Source organism: Mesoplodon densirostris, chromosome 2, assembly GCF_025265405.1.
Source record: "Mesoplodon densirostris isolate mMesDen1 chromosome 2, mMesDen1 primary haplotype, whole genome shotgun sequence".
Lineage (NCBI taxonomy): Eukaryota > Metazoa > Chordata > Mammalia > Artiodactyla > Ziphiidae > Mesoplodon > Mesoplodon densirostris.
The window spans coordinates 103469068-103495620 of NC_082662.1; the positions used below are offsets into that span (position 1 = coordinate 103469068).

The 26553-nt window shown below is 38.8% G+C and overlaps 2 protein-coding genes across 7 annotated transcripts in view; both read right to left on the bottom strand.

The window, feature by feature from the left end:
* Positions 1-12276: 12276 nt before the first annotated feature.
* Positions 12277-22335, bottom strand: NRAS (NRAS proto-oncogene, GTPase). Of its 3 annotated transcripts, none has more exons than XM_060090310.1 (7): positions 22214-22335; positions 21587-21714; positions 19373-19551; positions 16939-17098; positions 16250-16373; positions 15895-15936; positions 12277-15787 (listed from the first exon to the last, which is right to left on the bottom strand). In XM_060090310.1, the coding sequence occupies exons 2-5, from the start codon at positions 21695-21697 to the stop codon at positions 16254-16256; spliced, it is 570 nt and encodes a 189-aa protein (XP_059946293.1). In that variant the 5' UTR covers positions 21698-21714; positions 22214-22335; the 3' UTR covers positions 12277-15787; positions 15895-15936; positions 16250-16253. The 3 variants fall into 3 exon arrangements, with proteins under 3 accessions (XP_059946293.1, XP_059946295.1, XP_059946296.1); XM_060090312.1 differs by having other exon boundaries at positions 12277-15805; XM_060090313.1 differs by lacking the exon at positions 15895-15936.
* Positions 22336-22477: 142 nt separating this feature from the next.
* CSDE1 (cold shock domain containing E1) overlaps positions 22478-26553 on the bottom strand; it is a 36817-nt gene continuing 32741 nt past the window's right edge. For all 4 annotated transcript variants that reach the window (XM_060090308.1, XM_060090307.1, XM_060090306.1 and 1 more), the window contains 4 exons: positions 25879-26057; positions 24851-25014; positions 24156-24288; positions 22478-23786 (listed from right to left, as the gene is read on the bottom strand). In XM_060090308.1, coding sequence (XP_059946291.1) covers positions 23739-23786; positions 24156-24288; positions 24851-25014; positions 25879-26057 — 524 coding nt within the window. In that variant the 3' untranslated portion in view covers positions 22478-23738. The remainder of the gene's footprint in view (positions 23787-24155; positions 24289-24850; positions 25015-25878; positions 26058-26553) is intronic.

The window sequence follows — 26553 nt, forward strand, 5'->3', positions numbered from 1 at the left end:
AATGGCCTCAAAGTGTCTGAGTGAAAGGAAGAGTCTCATGTCTTTCACTTTAAGTCAAAAACTAGAAATGATTAAGCATCGTGAGGAAGGCATATTGAAAGACAAGACAGGCCAAAAGCCAGGCCTCTTGCACCAAACAGCCAAGCTGTGAATACAAAGGAAAAGTTCTTGAAGGAAATTAAAGGTGCTTCTCCAGTGAACACACGAATGACTGATAAGAAAGAAAATCAGTTTCATTGATGCAATGGAGAAAGTTTCAGTGGTTTGGAGAGAAGATCAAACCAGCCACAACATTCCCTTAAGCCAAAGCCTAATCCAGAGCAAGGCCCTAACTCTCTTCAATTCCACAGAGGCTGAGATTGATGAGGAAGCTGCAGAAGAAAAGTTTGAAGCTAGCAGAGGCTGGTTCATGAGGGTTAAGGAAAGAAGCCATCTCCATAATGTAAAGGTGCAAAGTGAAGCAGCAAGTGCTGATGAAGAAGTTGCAGCAAGTTATCCAGACGATGTACGTAAGTAATGAATGAAGGTGGCTCCACTAAACAATGGATTTTCAATGTAGAAGAAGCATCCTTACATTGGAAGAAGGTGCCATCTAGGAGTTTCATAGCTAGACAGGAGAAGTCAATGCCTGGCTTTAAAGATTCAAAGGACAGGCTGACTCTCTTGTTAGGGTTAATTCAGCTGGTGACTTGAAGTTGAAGCCAATGCTCATTTAGCATTCTAAAAATCCTAAGGCCCTTAAGTATTAAGCTAAATCTACTCTGCCTGTGCTCTATAAATGGAAAAACAAAGCCTGGATGACAGCACATCTGTTTCAACATGATTTACTGAATATTTTAAGCCCTCTATTGAGACCTACCACTCAGAAAAAAAAATTATTTTCAAAATATTATTGCTCAATTGACAAAGCACCTGGTCACCCAAGAGATCTGATAGAGATGTACAACAAGATTTATGTCATTTTCATGCCTGCTAATACAATATCCATTCTGCAGCCCAAGGATCAAGGAGTAATTTTGACTTTCAAGTCTTCTTTAAGAAATAAATTTCTTAAGGCTACAGTTGCCATAGATAGTGATTCCTCTGATGGATCTGGGTGAAGTAAATTGAAAACCTTCTGGAAAGTATTCACCATTCTAGATGCCATTAAGAACATTCATGATTCATGGGAAGAGGTCAAAATATCAACATTAACAGGAGTTGGAAGAAGTTGATTCCAACTCTCGTGGATGACTTTGAGGGGTTCAAGACTTCAGTGAAGGAAGTAACTGCAGATGTGGTGGAAATAGCAAGAGAACTAGAATTAGAAGTGCAGCCTAAAGATGTGACTGAATAATCTCATGATAAAACTTGAATGGATGAGTTTCTTCTTATGGATGAGCAAAGAAGGTGGTTTCTTTTTTTCTTTCTTTCTTTCTTTTTTTGGCCACTCCACACAGCTTGCGGAATCTTAGTTTCCCGACCAGGGATCAAACCTGGGCCCTGGCAGTGAAAGTGCTGAGTCCTAACCACTGGACCACCGGGGAATTCCCAGAAGGTGATTTCTTGAGCTGGAATCTACTGCTGGTGAAAATTTTGTGAAGATTGTTGAAATGACAGCAAAGGATTTAGAATATTACATAAAATTAGTTGATAAATCAGTGGCAGGGTTTGAGAGGATTGACTCCAATTCTGAAAGAAGTCCTACTGTGGGTAAAATGCTATCAAACAGCAGTGCATGCTACAGAGAAATCGTTCATGAAAAGAAGAGTCAATTGATGCAGAAAACTTCACTGTTGTCTTATTTTAAGAAATTGCCACAGCCATCCCAGCTTTCAGCAGCCACCACCCTGATCCGTCAGCAGCCATCAACATCGAGGCAAGTCCCTCTACCAGCAAGAAAATTAAGACTCTCTGAAGGCTCAGATGATGGTTAGCATTTTTTAACAATAACGTATTTAAAAATTAAGATATGTACATTGTTATTTAGATATAATGCTACTGCACACTTAATAGACCACAGGATAATGTAAACATAACTTTTTTTTTTTTTTTTTTTTTTTTTTTGTGGTACGCGGGCCTCTCACTGTTGTGGCCTCTCCCGTTGTGGAGCACAGGCTCCGGATGCGCAGGCCCAGCGACCATGGCTCACGGGCCCAGCCGCTCCGCGGCACGTGGGATCCTCCCGGACCGGGGCACGAACCCATGTCCCCTGCATCAGCAGGCAGACTCTCAACCACTGTGCCACCAGGGAAGCCCAAACATAACTTTTATATGCACTGGGAAACAAAAAAGGTTGTGTGACTTGCTTTATGTGATACTATCTTGTGGTGGTCTGGAACCAAACCTGCAATATCTCCAAGGTACACCTGTCTGTGATAATTACTGTTAGGTAAATAAAGTACTTAGCTGGACTCAGCAGAATTTATGAACTGTAAAATCGTATATTAAAGATAGTAGTATCAGTGTGGAACTTCAGATTTGGAACAGAATTGTGGGCATGGACTGAACTATCTTTTAACTACTATTTTCTACTGAAAGTTGGGACAAGCCTCTTTGTCTGCAAAAAGAGAACGTTTTACGGCTTAGCTTTATGGCCATCCTCTCCTTTCAATCAACAATATTAGAACACATTACAAAGTTGTTACTCAACCAAAATATTTTTTGTTCCTTTTGAACTCTTTTTTTGTGACATTTCCATCTGGATTTCCCAATGGTATCTACAAATTGATATATACAAACCAAACATTTCCCCCCGCAAATCAGCTTCTCCTTCAAATGACTTATTAACCTTTATATGTTACCCTCCAGTTTTCCCATTCTATGTGTGACAGATACCCTAGTTGTCTATTCAAAAATCATTTTCTCTTTTTTCTTATTAACAAAAGTTAACTAATGTTGAAAAATGTTAACCGATGTGGTCAGCCAAAAAACTATATTTGCTAGACCTCTTTGCAGTGAGAGCGGCCACATGACACAGTCTGGCCAATGGGATAGAAGCAGAACTGCTGGGCGGGATGTCTGGAAAAGCTCTTTTAAAAGAGGCCAACTCAGCTGGCATATATTTTGCCTTTTACCCTTCTTCTTATTCCTGCCTGGAATAAGAAAATATCTGGGTAGGTTGAGTGCAAATCAACAATTGTTGTAACACAAGTGACAAGCAGGACAAAAGCCACATGTGAAGAATGCCTGAGCAGAAAGAAAGGGCCTGGGTTCCTGATGGTATCCTGAAGCCACCGCAGTAGCCCTGGACTGCCCACCTCCAGACTTCTTAATATATGAGAAAATAAATTTGTTTTATCCACTGATTAGTCTGGGTTTTTTAGCTACTAGCAACCAATGTAATTCTAACTGATAAGTCATGAGTTACTTCAAATTCAGATGATTGCAATAGATTCTAATTATTTTCCCTGTCACCAATCCATATTGCAAAATACTGCCAGGCTAAATCTTCTTGAAACACAACTTTGATCATTATATTCTCAGTTCAAAAACATTCACTAACTCTTCATTCATTGTTTCAACAAATATTTCTTGGGCACTTAAGAAGACCAAGTTTATGTGGTTAAGGTGAACTAGACCTCGGTTCTAATTCTGTTTCCTCCTCTTACTAGTTGTGTGGCCTCAACTTTTGAAAACCTAACCAGACACTGTCCTGAGCAATGCCATTTAGTGAACAAGAGAGACAAGGCCTCTGCTTATATTCTAATGGGCAATACACAATAATTTCAGGTAGTAATGGGTGTTATGAAGAAAACAAGACAAGGTTATTTCTAGTGATGAGAGATGGTTTTTAGCCAATCCTGTAATGGAGGACAAGAGTAGATCACTTCTCAGAACTGTTTAGATTAGTAGTATAGATATTTAGATATCTCACACAAGTCTCTACTGGATCATGAAAGACTTTATCCATACAAATGGCCGAACTTCTTGAATAAATTTCCCTATCACTATGGAGCACTACAGAGAAAACAAAGTTCCTCGAACCTATGGGATCATCCTCGCTACTTCATGGTCTTATCCCACCGATGCCCCCTCAAACATTTTTTATATACCCACCCATTTTACAGTCCAAACCCTTTTTCATAAATGCACTCTTTTCAAGAATTCATGACCCACCTGTGGAACTGCAAGTAGTTCAGTATGGTTGGGACTGAAGAGCCTTAGATTGTAGTCTGAAAAAGTCTTGGCCAGGCCAATAGGGAGCTCCCCAAAAAGACTGCCATTATAGGAATTCAGGACGGAGCAGAATTGGTCCAACTCTATACCCTCATCATGGTCAATCACTGACTGTGGGATGGTGAGGGTGGGTACCGAGCATGGTTTCAAGGTTGCAGATGAAAAGGTGTGGAAACTGGAAGCTGTTCAAGGGCCTCTTCTCCCACCTCTGTATTTATTGATTTATTTTTGCCACACCATGTGGCATCTTAGTTCCCTGACCAGGGATTGAACCCACACCCCCTGCAATGGAAGCACGGAGTCTTAACCGCTGGACTGCCAGGGAAGCCCCTGTTTGAGAAGCTTTAGAGGAGCCATGAGAGTAGAGGAGGCTTGATGGTTGTGAGTTGAAAAGTGGATGGGAGCTGCGGAAGGTGGAGACTCTTCTTTCCTAATGATGTTGGCAGAGAATGGAAGGAGAAAAAATAGAATGATAACTAGAGGGAACTAGGGTAAAAAGAGATTTATAGAATTCTAGGGGCAGAAACAAGTAGATGGAGGAAAGTAAACATATAAAGAGAGTGGAAACTACAGGTCAGAACAAGTTTCCAGTCTTGGAGGACATGCCAGGAGGTGGAAGCAATACCCAGGTGGAGGAAGAACCTGGAAGAGAGGAGAGGCGCTTTATCGCTGAGTCTGGAGTGGAGGAGGGGAGAAGAATGCAGACACAGACACTCTGAGATGTGGGGGTAGTGTTTGGGGTAGTCAAGGCCTGTATAATTTTTAATATTCGTGATTCACAGAGTAAGTAAATTAAGGATTATAAAGTTGTTCGCAGGTAGAAATGTCCAGACAAATATTGGTAGGTGTAAGTAGTGGGGAAAAGTGAAGGACAAATTTCAAGTCTTTACCATCAAATTAAAAATGAAAAGATCTTAAGAAACTGCTGTCTTTTGGGGAATTCCACCTGATGCAGGTAAGAAAATATGATTGATTATACTATGAAGAGTCCTAAAACTGCATATATTGTAACACTCCATTTTTTTTAAATTTACAGTTTATTTTTGTTTCCCTACACAATTTGAAGTGAATTTGATTATAAAAAAGAACCAGTTTCTTGATAATCCTCAATGTTTAATATATGGGGAAACAGACACTCATGTGGTTGGTGAAAGTATAAGATTTTAGCCTTTCTGGAAGGAAATTTGGCAATATATTTATCAAAAACCTTTAAAAATATGCTTATCCATTGATAAAATAATTTAATATTTATGACTTGATCTTAAGAAAATTATTATACAAGTGCTCAAAGATGTGTTTGAATAACGTTAATTGTAGCCAAACTTATATGAGTAAAAAAGTAGGAACAGGGACTTCCCTGGTGGTCCAGTGGTTAAGAATTCGCCTTCCAATGCAGGGGACATGGGTTTGATCCCCGGTCGGGGAACTAAGATCCCACATGTAGCGGGGCAACTAAGCCTGAGCGCTGCAACTACTGAGCCCACGAGCTCTGGAGCCTGCGCGCCACAGCTAGAGAGAAGCCTGAGTGCTACAATGAAGAGCCCGCGCACTGCAACAAAGACCCAAAGCAGCCAAATAAATAAATAAATATTTTTTAAAAAGTAGGAACAACTGCAATAGAAGACTGATTAAAGTACGGTACAACCATAATATACAATACCATTCAGTCATTAACATGATGAGTAGATGAATATATATTAACCTGGAAAACATTCAAAGATTTTTATTAAGTGAAAAAGCATTTTACAAGGATGTATACATAGTATAATCTTGTTTTCATTAAAAAAAAGGCATTTAATTTATCTATCAATATAGACGTTGAAAACAGCCTGGACAACTTATACCAGCGTTCTGTCTGGGCAGTGGAATGATGGCAATTTTTTACTTTTTTCTTTTGTCTTATTTGCATTTTCTACCATGAACAAGTATTATTTTTGTCATTAAAAAACTGAATTTAAAGCAAAACAAAACATATTCTGGTCCTATTGTCATCTACAGCCCTAAAGGAAAAATGTCCAGAAGTTCCCTTAAATGGGACAAGTCTATCTACTCATTCTTTTTCTGTAATTAAACTTGGTTTTTCTTCAAGCATCGGTATATAAACTAGTCTCATTTAATTCTATTTTTGCTTTAGTTTTTAGCAAAAGAAAATCATTATTTTCTATGTCTTTTAAAAATTGTTAATGTGAATATTTCATCCAAATTATGGACTACATTGGTTGGAGCTTACCCAGATGCTTCCCATCATTTAGAACATTATTCCAATGGAAAACATTCAGAGTTCCAAATAACAAATTTACAAACTATTGTTTAAAGCTGAGATTTATTGTATTGTTTTTTTTTTTTTTTTTTTTTTTTTTTGTGGTACGCGGGCCTCTCCCCGTTGTGGACTCCCCCGTTGCAGAGCACAGGCTTCGGACGCACAGGCTCAGCGGCCATGGCTCACGGGCCCAGCTGCTCCGAGGTATGTGGGATCTTCCCAGACCGGGGCACGAACTCGTGTCTCCTGCATCGGCAGGCGGACTCTCAACCACTGCGCCACCAGGGAAGCCCGATTTATTGTCTTTTATCATGTTAGAGATACCTGTAACCTGAGGCTCTACAGGAAGGAGATGACAGACACTTAACAGGAATGAGCTGTGCACAGGCAATCACTGCTGCCTGGCTTTTTTGTCCAGAAAGCCCTTCTTCTATTCTACTATAGCAGGTTTCTGTCCCTGCTGTGAAACCTGCTGGGAGCGCCCAGCCCTTTCCAACCTGCTCTTCACCCCACCCTCCTCCATACCCTCACAGTCACTCATGGTTCAGATGCCAAAGTGTTCTATGGGGCTCGGGGCTACCAATACTAAACTTTCAGGATGAGCTTAACCTTTGTAACATTGCTTCAGTGGCAGCGGTTCTGAGTTCATTACAACCTCTGGTTTGGAATACAGCCCTTCTGCCAGCAGCAACTATGGAGTGTTTTTGTCACCCTGTTAGAGGTGTATAAAAGTTACCTTAAACCTAAAGAATGAGTTTTAGTTTGGAATATAATCAAGTTCTGAAATCTTATGGTATTTTACTGTATTTAGCTTCATTTCCCTGTCAGTCATAATTTCCCATACATGCCTAAAAATAAAGAAGTCAACTTCGTAAGACTCATCTTTTTCCGTGAGACAAAATGACTTTGTTTCCTGCCTGTTGCATGGAACTAAAATTCAGCAATTTGCTTTTAACAAAGCAATCTAAACATCAAAAGTATACTGCATTCTGTCAGGAGAGAGAGGGAGGCATGCCGTGGGGTCTGTGCAATAATAACAGTGTTCAACACTGTTCCAAGTTTGTTGTTGTTTTTTAACATATATTAATTCATTTAATTTTCACAACAGTCTTTTGAGGAACTATTATTACCTCCATTTTACAGTTGAAGAAATTCAGGTACAGAGACCGACTTGCCCAAGGTCTCACAGTTGTGAAGTGGTAGAGATGGGATTTAAGCCCAGGAATTATGGCTCCTGTGTCGGGGCTCTTAACCACGGTGTCATTTACGGCCTCACTCTTGTTTAGTTGTGCAATGACCATGATTGTGCCTAGAGTATTGGGTTCTGGACTAGACATGAGGATGCAGCATAGTGATTCCCAGCTTGACAGATGGTTGTAGGAGTGGATCAAATTCAAGGGGTGTTTAAACTTTTACTTATGGAATCTTCAAACTAAATCTTGAGTGGAAGCCTAAAATGAAAAACAAATGAAAGTGCTTATAGTTAAAGATATGCAAATTGGACAGTAGACAAAAATATCACAGTTTACCTATTAATCTGGTAAGAGTTTGAAATTTTGATATATCCCACGGTTGCCTAGGGTCTGGGATAAAACATCTTCTCATGCACTGTTGGAAGGAATCTATTGATAAAACAATATCTGGAAGACAATTAAGGCCATATGTATTAAAATAAAGAATGTACTGGGGACTTCCCTGGTGGTCCAGTGGTTGAGACTCTGCACTCCCAAGGTCAGGGAACTAGATCCCACATACTGCAACTAAAAAAAAAAAAAAAAAAAATCCCGCATGCCACAAGCATGCTGCAACTAAGACCCGGCACAGTCAAGTAAAAAAAAAATTTTTTTTTAATTTAAAAATTAAAAAAATTTAAAATGCATCAAGTGTAAACCCAACTATTTTATGGGAATTTGCTCTATGCATATACTGGCAAATATATGTTGAGTATAATGATATTTGATATGACAAAACAATCAACCATCAAATAAAAAACAGCCCGTGTGTTTGTCAGCAGAGAAAAGGTTATATAAATTACAGTACTATATAGTTCTCAAAAGAAAGATGTTGTTGTAAATATGCTGGCTTAGAAAAGGTGTGGAATTTATGTTATTAAGTGAAATGAGTAAGGTACAGAACACTGTATATCTAGATGATTCAATCTTACACACACACACACACACACACACACACACACACAGAGCATGTGACCCTGTGCGTAAAAATCACAAAAGATGACAGAACAACAAAAGTTTAAAGTGATTAACTTTGTGTAAATGTTAAGTAATTCTACGCGTGGTTTCCAATTTTTTTCAATTTTTTTGAAACCAGGTTCTGTTACTACTCATAAAATTAATAAAATTGACTACTTGAAACACAAGGTCAATTCATACAAAACTTCAGGTAGTTGAATTAAAAATTGTCATTCTTGATATTTAAGGTTATAAAAATAAAATATCTGGATAATATGCCAAAAAACCCCCACCCCAAAACAGATGAAAGTGGAGCCTGGGTTGAAGGACAAGGGAGGACAAGCAGAGCCCTGCCCACTCAGGCTTTCCCTGAAATCTCCTTTACCATACTCCAAGGGCTTTGAGCAGCATGGTTTGAAAGCTACAGTTGACCCTTGAACAATGCAGGCCTTAGGGGCGCCCACTCTCCATGAAGTCGACAACCCGCCTATAACTTACAGTCAGCCCTCAGTATCCGCGATTCCTCTGTATCCCTGGATTCAACCAACCTTAGAGTGTAGTACTGTAGTATTTACTGTTGAAAAAAAATCTGCTTAAAAGTGGATCTGCCCACTTCAAACCCGTGTTGTTCAAGGGTCAATTGCACTAGTGAACCAAAAAGAGCACAGTATCTGAAGTCAGAAGACCTGGGTTCAAACCTGGAATAAACCCATCTATTTTTACAGGATTCACATCAGTAAAATGTAGACCATTCCACTTTTACATGGCTTTTGTGGAGGGTTAAATGAGATTTACGTAAGAGCACTTTGAAATTGTGAAGCAATATACAGTTTCCTTTTATGAGAGCCTTGACTTGAAAAGGAGAGACCCAAGTGGCACTGAGGCATGAGACAGGTTCTGTGCATTTTGGGTAGCCTTGATTATTCACAGAAAAATTGGGTAGGAGGTGACCCTGGGCAGTGCCATGAGGGCGACAAGTGGAAGAGTGAGGCTAAGCGAGTTATGTCTCAGTAAACAATATCCTTCTCCTTTGAAATAATCACCAAATTGCAACTAAGAAATTTTTGTTTTCGAGATCTCTCCTCAATGCAATATAAAAGATGAATGAGCCAGCCTATCTGGCTCACTGCTGTATGCCCAGAGCAGCACAGCATTTAGGCACATAGTAGGTTCAATAAAAACCTGCTACATGGGTTAGGAAGGAAAGTTGTAAGGAAAACATACTGAGCCAACGAAACAAAAACATTCTGTTAGGGCATGTGGCTATGCCTCCTAGTGGAATCCAAATGTGTTTCTCTGAGAGGAAATGTCACACCAGCTATAGAACGATGGGGCAACAGGCCTTGGTAACTTCAGTTCATGTGCCTTGCTGGGCTTTAATATCATATGCCAAACTCCTCAAATTCACAGGCAAAACAAGCATAAACTTATGAGATTTCTTGATCTAATTTTCAAGATGTCTTTAAACTTCATTCCAATGAATAAAAAAAATTTTTTTTTAAATGTTGGGTCTCAATTGTAGATGTGGAGAATTGATTTACACTAAGGTGTTTTAAAATAGTGTGCAGTTTTCCTTCAGACAAATATCATACAAAATTCACACATCTCAAGCTCCTCCAGCAAGTGTCAATAGTGCCAATTTTATTACTTCCACAGTAGCCATTCTAGAAGATTGTTTTTCCTAGCCTGGATAACATTTCAGCCTACTGCATCTGAAGGCTCTAGTAGGCAACTGCTCAGTTCCAACCACATACTCCCTGGTTAGGCATGTAGTTGCCTATCTTTAGAAACATTTAATATTGCTTTAACCCCCAATATTGCAGGCACTACGCCTTGTTGCCTTGTTCTCTTTATACGGTGCCTACAAATTGATGGCAATCTGTATTTACACTAGTTTTAAGAAGAGATTAAACATTAAGTTGAAAAAGAACATCTCCCCCCTCCCCATTATAGGTTAATAAGCAGACTATTTTGGTGCAAGTGCAAAGTAAGTCATGAATACAATGTCTCCAGATAAGAATGATTAATTCACTAGGTTTACTTCCAGTTCCTGAATCTGAATCTTTGATGTTCCTTTTGGCACTGCAAAGGGTATTTATTATCTGTATTTCGGATGTTCCTAGAGTTCCAGTTTTCTTTTATTAAGGTATAGGACCACATTTCATTGCCCAGAGTTACACTGAAAGCATTACAAAGCATACCCTTCCCCTTTGGATACTGGACACTGCTTCTCTGTGCTCTCAAGTCATGGAGTTAGACATAATCTGAAATGTGTCCTAAGTGGTTTTGCAAAATGATCACTAGCACAAACTCTTGGCCCCTTTACATGTATTTATGGATATCAAACAACTCATGTGACTCTGTTGGCCTCTTAATGACCTTGAGAATTGCTTGTTCTGAGAACAGAAACCTTAATAGCACGGAGATGCATAGGAGGTCCCCTCATATCCCAAATAAACAAGTTTCCTTAGCTATTTTTCCATTGTTTGTCTTTCTATAGCTTCATCTTGCCAAGCGGAACAGCAGCTATCATCAGTAAGATAATATCCTTTCCTCCTTTCCTCTTTCTCAGTTATCAGGGTGTCAAATATTAGAAGAACAAAAGATCTGATGTGAGGCATAGGTGACCGACTTAGGAGGAAATCTGTTTTAGATACACCAGTCCATAATTCTGTTTTTCATATACATTTCACAATATAAAATATTTACACTCATCATAGTAGCTAGAAACAGTATCCTGTTGCTTAAATTTGGTTTCCTTAAGCTTAATTCAGTCAAATACTAATGATCCATATTTCTGCCTTTTTAAAGAAAAAAGTGAAAAAAAAATTGATGTCTTTGGTAGAATGAATCAAGGTCCTCATAATCACAGTATTCCAGTGTTGACTGAAAAAGCCTAGGTTTGGGCTTCCCTGGTGGCGTAGTGGTTAAGAATCCGCCTGCCAATGCAGGGGGACAAGGGTTCGAGCCCTGGTCCGGGAAGATACCACTCGCTGCGGAGCAACTAAGCCCGTGCGCCACAACTACTGAGCCTGCGCTCTAGAGCCTGTGAGCCACAACTACTGAAGCCTGCGCGCCTAGAGCCCGTGCTCTGCAACGAGAAGCCACCGCAATGAGAAGCCCGCGCACCACAACGAAGAGTAGCCCCTGCTGGCCGCAACTAGAGAAAAGCCCGCGCGCAGCAACGAAGACCCAATGCAGCCAAAAATAAATAAATAAAACTATAAAAATAAATAGAAAAAAGAAAAAGCCTAGGTTTGAAATCATTTTATATCTCCTTAATTAGGATTGGGAAATCTGAGATATCCTAATTCAACTTCCCTATTTTGCAAAATGAGGAAACTATTGGCTAGAGTAGTAAAATTATAGTTGGAGCCCATGTTCTCTGGCTCCTAGACTTATGCTCTCAAACCTACACCAAGATTGGTAGACTGTACAGTAGTACAAAAATAGACCAAAAGATCCAATGGTAGTTTTTAGCACTTCACGTTAATGTGTGAGAATCTGCCATATAGCTTTGAATCACCCCGACATAATAAAGCAGGCTCTGACATATTTTATACTGAGACAAAATGAGGAACTCAGATCTTCCAGTATTGTCCAAATGTCACATCCAAACGTCTGAATTAAATATTAACTTTCAATAAAGGCAATCAGTGGAAAAAGCAATTATGACTAAGCAAAGAACTTCCAGTTTTTATTTTTCAAACATTTAACAAGAAAAATATTCAACCAAAGTTTTAAAAATTAGGATGGATTAATTTACAATAAAATAGTCAACTTAAAATATCAGCCCTTTCATTTAGGGCCAAGGAGGCCAATAGTTCCTGTTTAAACAGCAGAAGTGCACAATTGACATTTTTTACCTATATTTAATGGCACAGAAATATAAAAGTCATACAACTTCCATTGAGATCCTCCCTTGCCTCCAGAGAATTCATACAATTGCTTCTTAGGTCAGTATTCAGGCCTTTAAAAATTACCAGTTATATTTTGAAATATATCTACAATTACTCTGATAACAAGAACACTTTAAAAACAATTCTTATAAGAAACACCTTAAAATAATTTCGTGGCACATTAGGTTTCTTAAAGAAACAGCAAAGATGAAAAATAATGTACAAGAATTATAGTCTCTTGTTTATAGAAACCACCCAAATTAAATACTTTCTCTAATTTAATTATCCTTGCTTCTTATAATTTATTAGCAGAGATGAATTACAAGAAGCAGAATGCACCCTTTTTTGGTTCTTGGTTGTAGCTGCCAGCTTAAGAGTTCATGACTGTAAATGTAAAGTAAAACATGACTATGCTCACAAATTCCAGAATGGAAAAAAACCAAACTATCTCTTTAAAGTGTTTCTCTATCCTTGCTTTCAAGTCAAGACAAAAAATTCACAGCAGTTTAAAGGATGATGAAAGACTAAACATGGGGCCCACTACAATACAGATTGAGGATAATTTTACCTATTACACTCTTGAAGTGAAAACTGTAATAAGTACGATATGACCAAGTAGCATTCTATAGTAAGCTGTTGGAGCAAATACAGCACTCAACAGATTCATTTACAGACAGGCATGGTAGCCTTCACACAGAACACCTTGTTTTCACAATCTTGAATGTACAACCTTTAAGAAACAAATAGACATAAAGTAATATGTAATTTATGACAGCTGGCCAGGCACTTAACTTGGGGAAAGAGACTTTCAGATTTTGAGGTAAACTGTAATTGTTTTCAGCAATCACAAACATATTCTAAAAACTGATACCACACTAACTGAAGTTATTCAGCGTTTTAACTAAGTTTGTCACTCTACTGTGCCAAAATTCATACCAAAGTGTAACTCTTTAAGAAGCTATTAAAAGAACATTTTCAAGTCTGAATTTTGGCCCCATTTAGATACTTCTGTGCTTAGAACATACTTGAGAAAACTAAAATATACAAACATACAAGGGTAATGGGCACAAGAGCCTAAAATGAGTTATTTTTTCCCCCCAATTTGACATTCATAAGAATCACACAGTCAGTCACATAGACAAAAGAAGAAGAGGAAGACAATGACAACTGAGGTGACAAGTCTCTATCTATCCTCAAGAAAATGACAGAGCAATGCTCCAAGAGGAGCAGAAGCAAAGTGGCAGAGAGTTTCTGTTTACCGGCGTGGACTGTGAAAGCTCTCAGAATTAACACGAAGGAGCACAACTCTCTGGGTTTTTCATTCTCTGGGTACATTATGTTTTTTCTTCTCTTCCGAATTCATTTCAAGGCAATGTGAAATTTGCTTAATAGATGAAAATTCGTATTAGAAGATAAGAGGACCTCAGTAAGTATTTATACATTAGAAGATGAGAACAGGAAGTGGTCGTTTTGGAAGTATTCTTTTATCAAAAGTTATCCAAGTCTATTACTCATTAGAATTATCAAGATATTATCTGCAAATGGAAAAGCCAAGCCTCCAAATCCTCATAGCTATTAATTATATTCTCTATTCCCTTCTCAAACAGCAATTCCAATCCAAAGGCTACTTCTTGTTCAGAACAAGAACAAACTCATCAGCTTATCTGGTATGCCCAGACTAATTAATCAACATCCTGTTTTAAACCCTTCAAAGAATATTATGAATAAAGAAAAATTTAAAAATTTTTATCTGAGGCACCCTCATTCTCAAAAACATGAGAAAAAATATTGGCTTAATTTGGTTCCCATGTAGCTAAAAACAGAGTTTAGATCCTTTATTTATAAGGACTTCTAAGCTGACCCTTCTCAGGATAACAAGTTTTTCCAGTCATGGTTAAGAATTTGTGCTAACTGACCTCTTTTCTCCTTGCAGGACTAACCACATGCATCTGGCAAAAACTACTAGCTGGAATTAATGGTGCAATGAGCAAATGTGGAAGAATTTCTCTCTCTGTGATGCTAACTGGCTCAATGAAGTTTTGAAACTGTGACCCTGGTCTATTAGCACCATGATTTACTCAACTGAAATAATCAAGCCACTGCTATGGGGTGAAGGACAGGGGATGGGGTGAGAAGGGGACCGAGGGCAATTATATACATGAATAATTACCATGATACGCAGTGAAAATTTGTCTATTAACATATTTGAGGCTTGAGAATCACTGATCACAGCTATTAAATAAACCTGCATCTAATTTTTATAATTTTGAACACCTGCAAATGTAGACTTTCTGATATGACCCAAATTTAAATATGAATGGAAGTTCACTGAACATTAGATTATCAGTAAGCTAGAAGAAACAAATTATATACATTTTGCAGGTAGTAAACTACCAAAACAAAAAAAAGTGGAGATTAGGTAAAAAGTAAGCAAAATTATTCCTAATCATTTATAGTCTCACCTTTCTCTTGGGAGAGCCCGAAAACAGGTCTCTAGAAAATCAACTTCATACATGTAAAAAATGGCATCTGCTATCATATTGGTATATCTTTCCCTCAAAGCTAGACGGGTCGCAGACATATCTCAGACAATCATTTTCATGTATAACAGTTTCTAAGACATCTATTCCACTGAAGTATTGTAAAGGAAGTCTACAAACCACTTCCAGGAAAAAGGCACTTCATTGTGAAAGTCAGATTTAATTACAAGAAAGTCGAGAAGACGAGGATAGACTCAAAAAAGTCAGTATTCACTTTTGTATTTCTGAATACAGAGCAGATGCCAGTTTATAGAATATAGCTGATAACATTACAAACAAACCAAACAGCAACATTAACTATATTCTCAGCAAAACAGTAATTTATGACATTTCTCCAAAAACCAACATAGTTCCAAGTTCAACAGTAAAAAGGAAAAAAAATCACCAGCAGTTGCTACTTCAGAGCTCAAGACATTGTTTTCTACAGAATTTCATATTTCTACAGTTTGGTTCTCTGTTTCAGAGCATTAATTGCTTTTCAGATGAAAAACCTGGGGTGGCGGAGGTTTGTTTGTGTGTGCTCGGGGAGAACCCAGGGTGGAGAAATACTGGGAGTAACAAGAGGTTCATTTCTCTGGTCAGACAACCAAGTGAGGAGGTAGTTACTCTGAGAACTTCTCAAATAGAGAATATTATACTGATCTACTGAGAGTTGGGGAAATCACAGGAGCTTCTTTGTGAGACTGAAGATAGCAACAGGAATACTCCTCCAGGGAAGTCAGGACCAAGGTGTCAGTGCAGCTGAAATAAAGATGGAATCTGTATAAATGGTACATAGAGAGTATTAGAAAAACAAGGTTACAAAATCGACATAAATGATAATACATTCGTTTCCAAACCTGTCCTACCTTGACGGTGGCTCTTTTCTGATGCTAGAACTTTAAAAGTATCTATGAGAAAAGAATACACACCATGTCATCATCATGTAGTGATCCTTCAAGCTCCTGGTAATACATTTCATAAACAATGTCTTCTAATTTCTACTATTATTGAAAATTTAACAGTCTGTAAAATAATTAAATGTTTTAAAAACAGTTATAGGCTGTGGTACTCTCAGAAAGGGTGCCATAAGGAAAGTTCTTTATTTTATAGTTGTAAGTGAGCAGAAACTCTGTTAAATAGCAACATAGAAAAGATAATAGCAACACTCCTCCAAATTGCCTAAATAATATTTATAATTATGTCAAGAGACCACATGCTCACCTTGTTACATCACCACACATGGCAATCCCATACAACCTTGAGTCCCATCATCACTGCTGTTGAGTTTTTTCATTCGGTACTGACGTATTTCTCTTACCAGTGTGTAAAAGGCATCTTCAACACCCTATAAAAGAGAGAAAATGATAAAGACAGCTTAACAGACACAACCCAAGTTGTAAGTTCTCTCTCATTTGTACTTCTTTATGTGGATTTAAAATTGCAATTATTAAATTATTAGCTAATAGGCTGATTCAGCATTCCTATTGAGTCACATTAGCAGACTGATATACAAATAGCACTTTCTGCAAAGATAACATTCAAGTAAAGGAAAATGGGTAACATGGGACATACAGAACTAACTACCAGATCTAAAGATTCCATTCAGGAGGGCCTATGCCTTAAATAGTAGCTGGTGTTGATGGATAAAGGACTAATGTTTTAAGTATCTTTAATCAAGGGTCTTCATTTTAGAAATATTTGTGCATGTTAATTTGCATGAGTAAAAAAGAAACCACACTTGAATATTAATAAATTCATTTTGGGTTTAAACTGAAGATTAAAAAAATAGAACAGTATTAAAAAAATCCAAAACAACAAAGAATGTGGATCACATCTCTAGTGAAGAGTTAATCAATCAAACTTTTCTGCCTTAAATAAACCCTTGCCAGATGCTAAAGGCTGTACTATACCTGTCTGGTCTTGGCTGAGGTTTCAATGAATGGAATCCCATAACTCTTGGCCAGTTCATGGGCTTGTTTTGTGTCAACTGTCCTTGTTGGCAAATCACACTTGTTTCCTACTAGCACCATAGGTACATCATCTGAGTCTTTTACACGCTTAATCTGTTCCCTAAAAAAGGGAATATGTTATCATAAGAATAAACTTTTAGGAAGGAATAAACAGCTAGGGCAAAAAAGAAAATCTAGCAAATTTCACCTAGCCCTATTAGCTTCTATACTGAGTTTCACTTTTTTTCTACTTATAAAAGGGCTTGCATACTAAGAAGACTGGTGTAGACTTGATGCAGCAGCCACAGGGAAGCCAAGTACCAGTTCACCTTCTATCTTGACACATGTCCCTGTTAGGCTCCTTGATTCTCCAAAAAGCTTGGCTCTGGAGTTAACCGGCAACTCGAAATCACACTCTAGGTTAAGGTCTGAAGTATAAAAAGTAAATCTTACTGCCTCCAAAAACTTTTTGAAGCTCCCTTGAGTGACAGTATTTAATGAAAGACAGTCTATCCACTTCTCTAGATGGGTGGTGTCCAAACATTTTCTTCAAATTACAGCTGGAAGTCCAAGATATAAAATAGGAAACACCAGAACTGCTCTTATTAACAGGGGCCTAAAGGATTTGGAACTCCCAACTGACAGTTCTCTCTTCAATGACAAGACATACCACACAGCAGTTTGGAAACTACTGTTCCAGATTCTCTTGATCAACCCTGTCCAATAGGACTTATTATGATGATGGAAATGTTCTCTAGCTGCACTGTCCAACTATATATGCTAGTCATATGAAGCTACCGAACACCTGAAAAGTCAGTTGCTAATAGGGCCAAGGAACTGATTTTTAAATTGTTTAATCAGTTTATTGATTTATTTTAAAATAAATTTATTTATTTATTTTTGGCTGTGTTGGACCTTTGTTGCTGTGTTCAGGCTTTTCTCTTCGTTGCTGTGGCGAGCAGGGGCTACTCTTTGTTGTGGTGCGCAGGCTTCCCATTGCAGTGGCTTCTCTTGTTGTGGAGAACAGGCTCTGGGCGCACGGGCTTCAGTAGTTGTGGCGCATGGGTTTAGCTGCTCCATGGCCTGTGGGATCTTCCCGGATCAGGGCTTGAACCCATGTCCCCTGCATTGGCAGGCGGACTCTCAACCACTGCACCACCAGGGAAGCCCAATTTTAACGAATTTAAATTTAAACCACATACGGTTTGTGGCTACCATACTGCACAGCACTGCTCTAGACTCTACCCTGGGATTACATACAAAGTCATGTACTTGAAATGCATTTCACTGGCTATCTGCAGAACTGAGCTCTGGTGTGATGGCAGTAACCTATGTGAAGGGATAATATAAGACAACCTAAGGAGAAAAATGATTTCTAGAAATTCAGCAAATATTTTTTTGGTGATTGCCAAGTGCTAAGCATTTTATTAAGTGCTGCTATTAACTGCAGAGAGAAAATGGAAAGTAGAGCAGGTTTAGGGGAAGAAAACCAGTTTTAGACTAGCTTGTTTCTGAGAGTCGACATCGTCATATGGATGGAGCATACGCCAAGACTCAGGCTACAGGCAGAACGCTTGTGTAGCATTTACTGTGTGCTAAACACTGCTCTGAGTGATTCACATATTTATTAACTCATTTAATTTTCACAGCAACTCTTGGTAGGTACTACTATCTCCATATTATAGACAAGGAAACTGAGGCCCAGCGATTTAGTAGTTTGCCCCGAAGTTCCATGGCTAAGAGATGATGGCGCCAAGTTTCAACCCAGGCAGAGTCTATATTCTTAACCATTATATTATTCTGCTTAAAGAACACAGAGCTAAGAAAAAGGAGCCCTGGGTTTTTGGTCCTGGCTCTGCTACGAATAACAATCATGACTATGAAAACCTAACAAACCACCTTCTGAACTTTGTTTCTGTAAAATAAGAATGTTGTATTACAATTTTTATGGTCCAATCGAGCTTTGAAACTTTAAGGTTCTGTGGAGAAAGACCATCTTTATCTAACCCCCCTTTGCCTTGCTTTCATCTTTATCTAACCCCCCTCCCCCCATTTGTTTCTTCCCACTATCTTCTCTATTATTTACTGAAGAATGTTTCTCAGAGGTGTTTTTCTCTCTGTAGTCTCTCATAACACCTCTAGCTCTGAATCACTCCCATTAGCAAGCAAGCTTCATTTATGTATTATCAGGCATTCTAGACATAGTAGCTTATATAAAATAAACTCCAGTATTAACTTTTCGTAATAACCCCTGATTCTCAATGTCACAACCTAAAAGCAATCCTTTTCATAATTAAAAAATTTATCTTCCTTAGTGTGGTATCCTCATTCCCACCCCAAAACTTCAGAACACACTTAAAGATCATCCTTTCAGAAAAAACAATGCTCCTAGTACCTGTAGAGGTTAATATCTGCAAATGATTTGCTATTATTGATGGCAAATACACAAAGGAAGCCTTCGCCTGTTCTCATGTATTGGTCTCTCATGGCACTGTACTCCTCTTGTCCAGCTGTATCCAGTATGTCCAACAGACAGGTTTCACCATCTATAACCACCTGTTTTCGGTAAGAATCCTGGGGTGTGGAGGGGAGGAGGGCAGGGAGAGAGGGAGATTCCATTTTTATTAAAAATCACAGGGAATGCAATGTTATTGCTAAGGTTAAATAAGCTCCTAACCAAGTCCAATTCTGTCTCTTTGGTTTGTCTCTCAAACTGCTGATATATAATCACAAACAGAAAGTACCTAATGTCACCCTAGGAAAAAAGCCCCAAATGCTATATGCCTACAGAAAGGAAAATGTGGTCACTCTGTTCCTGGAAAAGATGAAGAAAACATGGTAATTGAAAAGACAGTTCTACCACACTTAGACTAGAGATTACATTCACTGAAGTATGAACTGTACTTCTCTTATTTGAGTTGTTTGTTGTCCATTTACAATTCTAAACATACCTCTACCAGTTATAACTTGGTCCAGGATGCACTATCTTTTGTGTTTATGATTAAATACACAAATATCTTTTACTTCAGACAAGGTTGTAATATCAAAATATTTTTCTCTTCATGACAGACTGTACCTCTGGGGAATATTCCTGAATCAAATTCCTAAAGGTTCCAAACATGGTATAGTTACATTAATTCCTCGGGAAGATAGACATGCATAGATCATATTTAAAAAAAAATTTCCATTTGGCTCTAAGACAAAAATTTTACTTGTATTTTAATATTTATGTTCTGGGAATTCAGTTCAAAGAAAATAACCTCATCACACTTAGTAAAGATCTGGCTCCAGAAACAGTATGCAACATAGTTTGCCAGCCCATTGAACAGCACCTCTGTAACTCACACCATTGCGGGACTGTAATATACTTTCAAATTAACATAGAATTCACATTGTCAAAATTTCCTTAAAGCATGAAATAGGGTCAAATGTATGAGTGTTCTGAGGAAATCAGCAAAATTAAAATGATAAAGATAGGTTTTAGTCAAACTAATTTATGATAATAGAAGTCAGAGAAGTGGTCATTTCCTGGCAGGATAGGGGGGTTTACTGACTAGAAGGGGGCACGAGAGAACTCTCCTGGGCATTGGAAATAGTCTATATTTTTATCTATGTGGCGGTTACGTAAGTGTACACAAATTTAAAGCCACTGAGCTACAGATGTAAGATTTATATACCTTATTTAAATTACCTCACAACAAATAAAACTCTGAAAAATATTAAAATGTTCTAACCATTAATACTAAAGCTGGTAAGCCTAAAATAAAATTTTGCCAAGGACTAATCACTAATTTTTAAATAATGGCTATATTAGAGTTAGCTTGCATTAAACACTCAATGGCTGGGTGGTACGAAGACCAGGATGTGGATTAAAATAATCTCTAGAGTTAGACATTTCTAAATTGAATAAGATTACAAACTCTTTACTTAAAAGACTTTAGATGCCATTTACTGAAGCCAATCTATAACATGAACTCCCACAAAAACAACAGAAACTTTAAATAAGTGATAATTACACAGTGCGTTAGCATCCACAAAAATTTAACATACTTGATTTTTCACAACATCCCCTGGGTGTCAGGCAAGACAGGTTTATGGTAATTTAAATAGATGAGAAAAGTGATTTGCTCACTATCATATAACTAACTGCAAATAGGGACTGTATTCCTAGGCACAGTGACTCAAAATCTCATGCTTTCTTCCCCAACCCAGTCTCAGCTGCTTCAAGTGGCTAAGAAACACTCAGATCTCTGAATCCTTTATCTCCATCCTGCTATCATTCAGGTATTCTATGACCTGTGTTTCTTTTTAACGGAGCTGTCATACGTGGAGAAACTAAATGAGTTCAACACTGAGTTTGTAACAGTTTTCAAAACTGTTAAAAACTGTAAACTTTTTAGAAAATCATCAGTAGCTAATAAAAGTGAACTCTTCTCCAAAAACAGGTAAAGCTTTACTTACTGTATTACTGAACACAGTGCCCCAAATAACTTTTTCTCTCCTGATTATTCCTTTAGCTAAGGAATAGCTGAAAGGTATAGGAAAGGGAATGGGTTAAGAGTAAACCGAAAGAGAGAGGTATGGTCAGCGGGCTGCCACTGGGCCTCACCTCTATGGTGGGATCATATTCATCTACAAAGTGGTTCTGGATCAGCTGGATTGTCAGTGCGCTTTTCCCAACACCACCTGCTCCAACCACCACCAGTTTGTACTCAGTCATTTCACACCAGCAAGAACCTGTGGGAAAGCAGCAATTAGGGTTTACTGTCGAACCACATCTACAGTACTTCAAAGCTTTCTGTAATCAACAGTAACTAAAACCAGAGTCTGAAATGTATTGGTTCCGTACACGTTCATCTCCACTTGGCTCTCAAAGTGATTCAGGAGTGCAAAAACACTTGCAGGTTACTGTGGATCTCAGAATCCTGGATTAGTCTTCTAGCTACCCCCACCCTCGTCTATTTTTCAATAGCCCTTGGGCCCCGCCCTCAGCCTAAGGTAAAGAAAACCCCTCTTCCTACTCCCTCAAATCTTCTGAGCTCTGGGGGGCGGCCTCCAGACCGTCTCCCCTTCTCTCTCCCCCGCCTGTCTCCAAAAAGCTCCCCCGTAGGGCTCAAAACGAAGGACCCCCCCGCCCAGGGCCTTTGTCTCCAGCTCGTAGATTCCGCTCGATTCCTGGCAACAAGGAGTCGTCAGCACGCTCCAAAGTCGAACGCTACACACGCCAAAGCCTTACCTCAAGCTCCACTGCCTCCGCTTCGGACAGATTTGGACCACAACCGGGAAAAATGTTGGAGACCCCGGAACCGCCATGAACAGCCCCCACCAGGGAGCGGCACTTCCGGCCCCGCCCGCTACGCAATCAGTCGGCGCCCCAAGCGCCGGAGTCCCCGCCCCGGCCACGTGGGCCTCCAACCCAGGAGTCACGCGGCAGGCCGCACCCAGACCCGCCCCTCCCATACAGGACGTTTTAATAATGAAAGCGCTAGGTGCTAGTGTCTCAAAAATCAGTAAAACTTTATTCGCTTCCATTCTTTCGCCATTAACAGAAAACTGGAGAAAGCAAAAGTGTTACGTGTTTACAAAGATAAATGGCCTCTTTACCCAGAGAAGATCAAAACCTCAAACGACAACGGGGAAGATAAAAGCACCCTCCCCCACATCCCCTGAGCTGACCCTTGTCATCTTAGACAAAGCCTTCAGTCCACTGGCCAGGGACCCTGTACGTGGCCAATTCAAGATGAGGGCCAAGAAATCAGACCAATCCGTTCCCATGATATAAAGCCGAACAGAAGCTACACCAAGGGTCAAGTGCCTGTACATTTTACAGGACACAGGAACCAGGCGGCTACTTATATAAAAAAAACAAGATTCATTTCAGGCACAACTTTTTTATTATTTTTTGTTTGTTTTGTTTTGTTTTGAAATCAGTAAAAGAAACTGGGTCCTAGAAGCTGCAGTGATCTAAGCAGCAGCAAGTTTGTGCATTCATCCTTTTGTTTTTCTTTAAATATGTTTAAATTATCACACTGCTGGCACACCTCATTTGCATGAAATTCTGCACCATATATACTAATTGTGGTAAAGTTACACCCCCCATCCCGGGGGGTGGGGGTGGGGAAACTACCCTGGAAGATAATTTTCACTGAAATCTAACCAAACTTCATTAAGTGGACTGTGACAAGATTATAAATGATATGAAAAATAACATTTTAACATTTGGCCATCAACTTAAAAGAACTGGTTTGCCTATACAAATTTTTGTAATTTTTAATATATTCTATCATCATATGGTCCTCAGAATTAAAGCATAATGAACAGAAAAGGAAAAAGAATGCAACTGAGTGCTAAGGCAGAACATCTTGCCAGAAGTAATGAAGGTAGAGTACATACTAAGTATCAAGTGCAGAATTTCAGAGGGCCAACAAGGTAACAGTCTATATTTTTCACTTACACAGGCAGAAGTGGATTTTGCAATTACCAGTTGCGTTAAATGCACCAAATAAAGCTCCTAATATTGATTCTATAAGGCGCCACCTTAAGTTTTCCAGGCTGCAACTGTGCATAATTTTAAAATGGTTTTCTTAAATTTATTTATTTTTTTAAACATAACAAGAGGAAGGTGTTAAAACTGGTGTAATAGCTCAATAGAATAAGTATTCCAGATTTTGGGAGGGATGAAGAGGGAGATATTCAGAACCCTTCACCAGAATCCCCCCAACTTGATCATAGTGGATTAATGATGTGCTTTGTGGATGTGGTTAGTCAATGACACCAGCTTGACGGATCTTTCTTTCGGCACCAAATCCCTGTGAGGAAATAAAATTTCAGTTAATGACCTGGGTGTATGACAATCATTGTACCTTCACAATTCCAAAAGGGACTACCAAAGCATTACTCTCAATCACCACCAATTCTTTTGCAGAGGAAGAAGTCTATAGTAAGCCTTCCTAAACTACGTTCAAAGCATCAGGAACACCAAGAAATGTTCCTCTTACTGTAAGCAACCATTACGTTAGGGGCTGAACCAATGTGCAGGGATGCTAACTAGTTATGACAGCAATACTGAAGCACCTTGGTAAAGTAAGCTCTTTGAATTCTGCTAAAATAGGTTCTCAAGTAGTATGTTTGTCTATCAGTTGCCCCCCATCCACCCAAAAACTTGTATGCCCTCATACCATTGAGTTATCTGGTCCCCTTGGCTGACGAAGAACCATTAGGCGAGGAGCACTGGCATCATCCAGGGTGATGTTCTTCAAGCGATTGACCAACCTATCAGGTCGTGGAGCTGCAACAGCCTTGGGGCCCTCGCTGTAACAAAGTCAATAGGTGAGAAGAAGCAACACTTGGTGGGAAGAAAAGTACATGCAGAGGAGTGTGTCTTCTACCTAACTACCCAAATGACTCAGTTTTAATGAGAGGAGACTCTTGCCTCACCTAGCCAACTAACTAACTAGCAAGACAGGGCAGACAAGTTTATGTTTTTATTCTGAACTCAATGTTTATTACTGCTTAGGAGCTGGAAGAATCATTTGGGTGAGGGTCACCCCTAGACTGGTCTGCAACCAGAAAACCAGTTCCACAGACACATAAAACAAAGGTAGCAGGTATGGAAAAACATTAGAAAAGGAAAATATGAAGAAATATTTCCAGAGACTCCCAGCTCCTCTCATGCTATTTTGTTATTAGAACAAAAGAAAAACATACTGCCAGAAATGCTAAACTACAAAATTGCGACAATGAAGAAATAACCAGAAAGAGGCAGAAGAGGATAAAAAAAAAGCAGTGATGGAAAAGTGAAAAAATGATAAAGCAGAGATTACGAAAGAGACAGTCCAGGGAGGTTACTAATCAACAACAACAAAGAACTCACCAGACTCGCCAAACATTACAAGCACTGCACTTGCCAGTGCGCTGATTAAAAATCACTGAGAATTCCACCTCATCTCCTGCCTGTAGCTCAATGCCATCCTGAACTTCTTTCACATGGAAAAAGAGCTTCTTGCTATCTCCTACTTCATAGTTAATGAAGCCAAACTGAAATTTTAAAAAGACAGCATAAAAAAGACATACCACACAGCAGGGAAAAGAAACTCACTTTGAATGAAGCACAATTTGCCCCTAGCTAGTAGGGGTTTATAAAATGTGGCGTCAGTGCTGATGCTCGCTGCCTGGGCTATAACAACAGCATATGGGTCTGCAAAACTTGTCAGGGAAGAAATGTATCTTTGAAACCACTGCCATCCACTCTATCATAGCCTGAGAAACAAAGAAAGGTTACCTTGTGCCTACATATATTGTATGAACTAAGCTTCTGAATTAAGCAAAATCATTAGGAAGCTGTTACTTGAACATATGCATTGTTTTGATCCCTTCCAAAATTATTAAGCTGGATTATGGTATTATTAGAAACAGCCATACAAAATGTTAGTCACTGTACTGATACCAAAAAATGTCCTCTCTGAGGACTCGGAGATTTCCTTGAGATTTAAGTACCAGGAATAGTTCTGTTTGCCCGAAGCTTATTTTATGATATGAACACTTCTACACATGGTTTCTTTCTTTGTGTGGTCCGTAAAAGAAGCTCTGAGCTCAAGTATGAAAAACATTATAGTCTTTCTATTCTGGAAATCTCACTCCAAACTTATTTTCCCCATTGTGTTAGCTATTAATACTACTCTTACTTTCCTTTTGCTACTATTGCCATTTTTTCTTTCCATGTGGTTTTCTCTGTTTTTAATAAGCTACTTCAAATCACTGAAAAGGGGGGTAAAGTAGAAATAAAAACCAAATGAATGTTGATGGTTCCCCCTGGGCTGGAAAATTTTCAAGGTTTTGGTTACTATTTGGTTACCAACTCATAAGAGGATCAAATTCAGATCAAGAGATATAACCACTTACCTGATCTTTCACACACTCCACTGTGGCCCTACGCAGGGGTGTGATGTTGTAGGCCATAGTCTGTGCATTTTGGCCCAGGACACACAACTGGAACTTGACGCTCTCTCCTTTCTGCAGGCAATCCCCTTTGTTGGCCATCCCAACTATGCCAAATGGATAGACCTCACCTTTCATATCCCCTGTAAGGAGAAACAGGTACAAAGTCTAAAAGCTAATATTTCACAACAGCCCTCTGCTGATGGTCCTAATGAATTTTTAATTTGCTAAAAATATATTCACTAGGAAGATTTTTTTTATACCTAAGAAATTCTACTTTAAAGCTCCAATAAAATCTTGAATGCTAAATACTACCACAAAAACATATGAGAACTTGTAGCTCATTATCACCTTACTAGCTAATGAACAGTTTTAAACCACATTTATGGGGGAAAAAAATAACACTAGCACTCACAATCTCATTACCTTTGAGCTTTTAAAGCTCTATGGGTTGCTAACATGATCCACTGGATTATCTTCTTCCCAAATTCACAATATGAGCCAGTCAAAAACATTTCTGATCCATACCCGACTGGGCATTAAACAAGCCAGGCACAGGCAAAAACACAAAATAGATAAATCATTTCTTGGCATTCCACCTCCTTTCTTTGTTCTGACTGTGGCTCCCTCAAACCTACA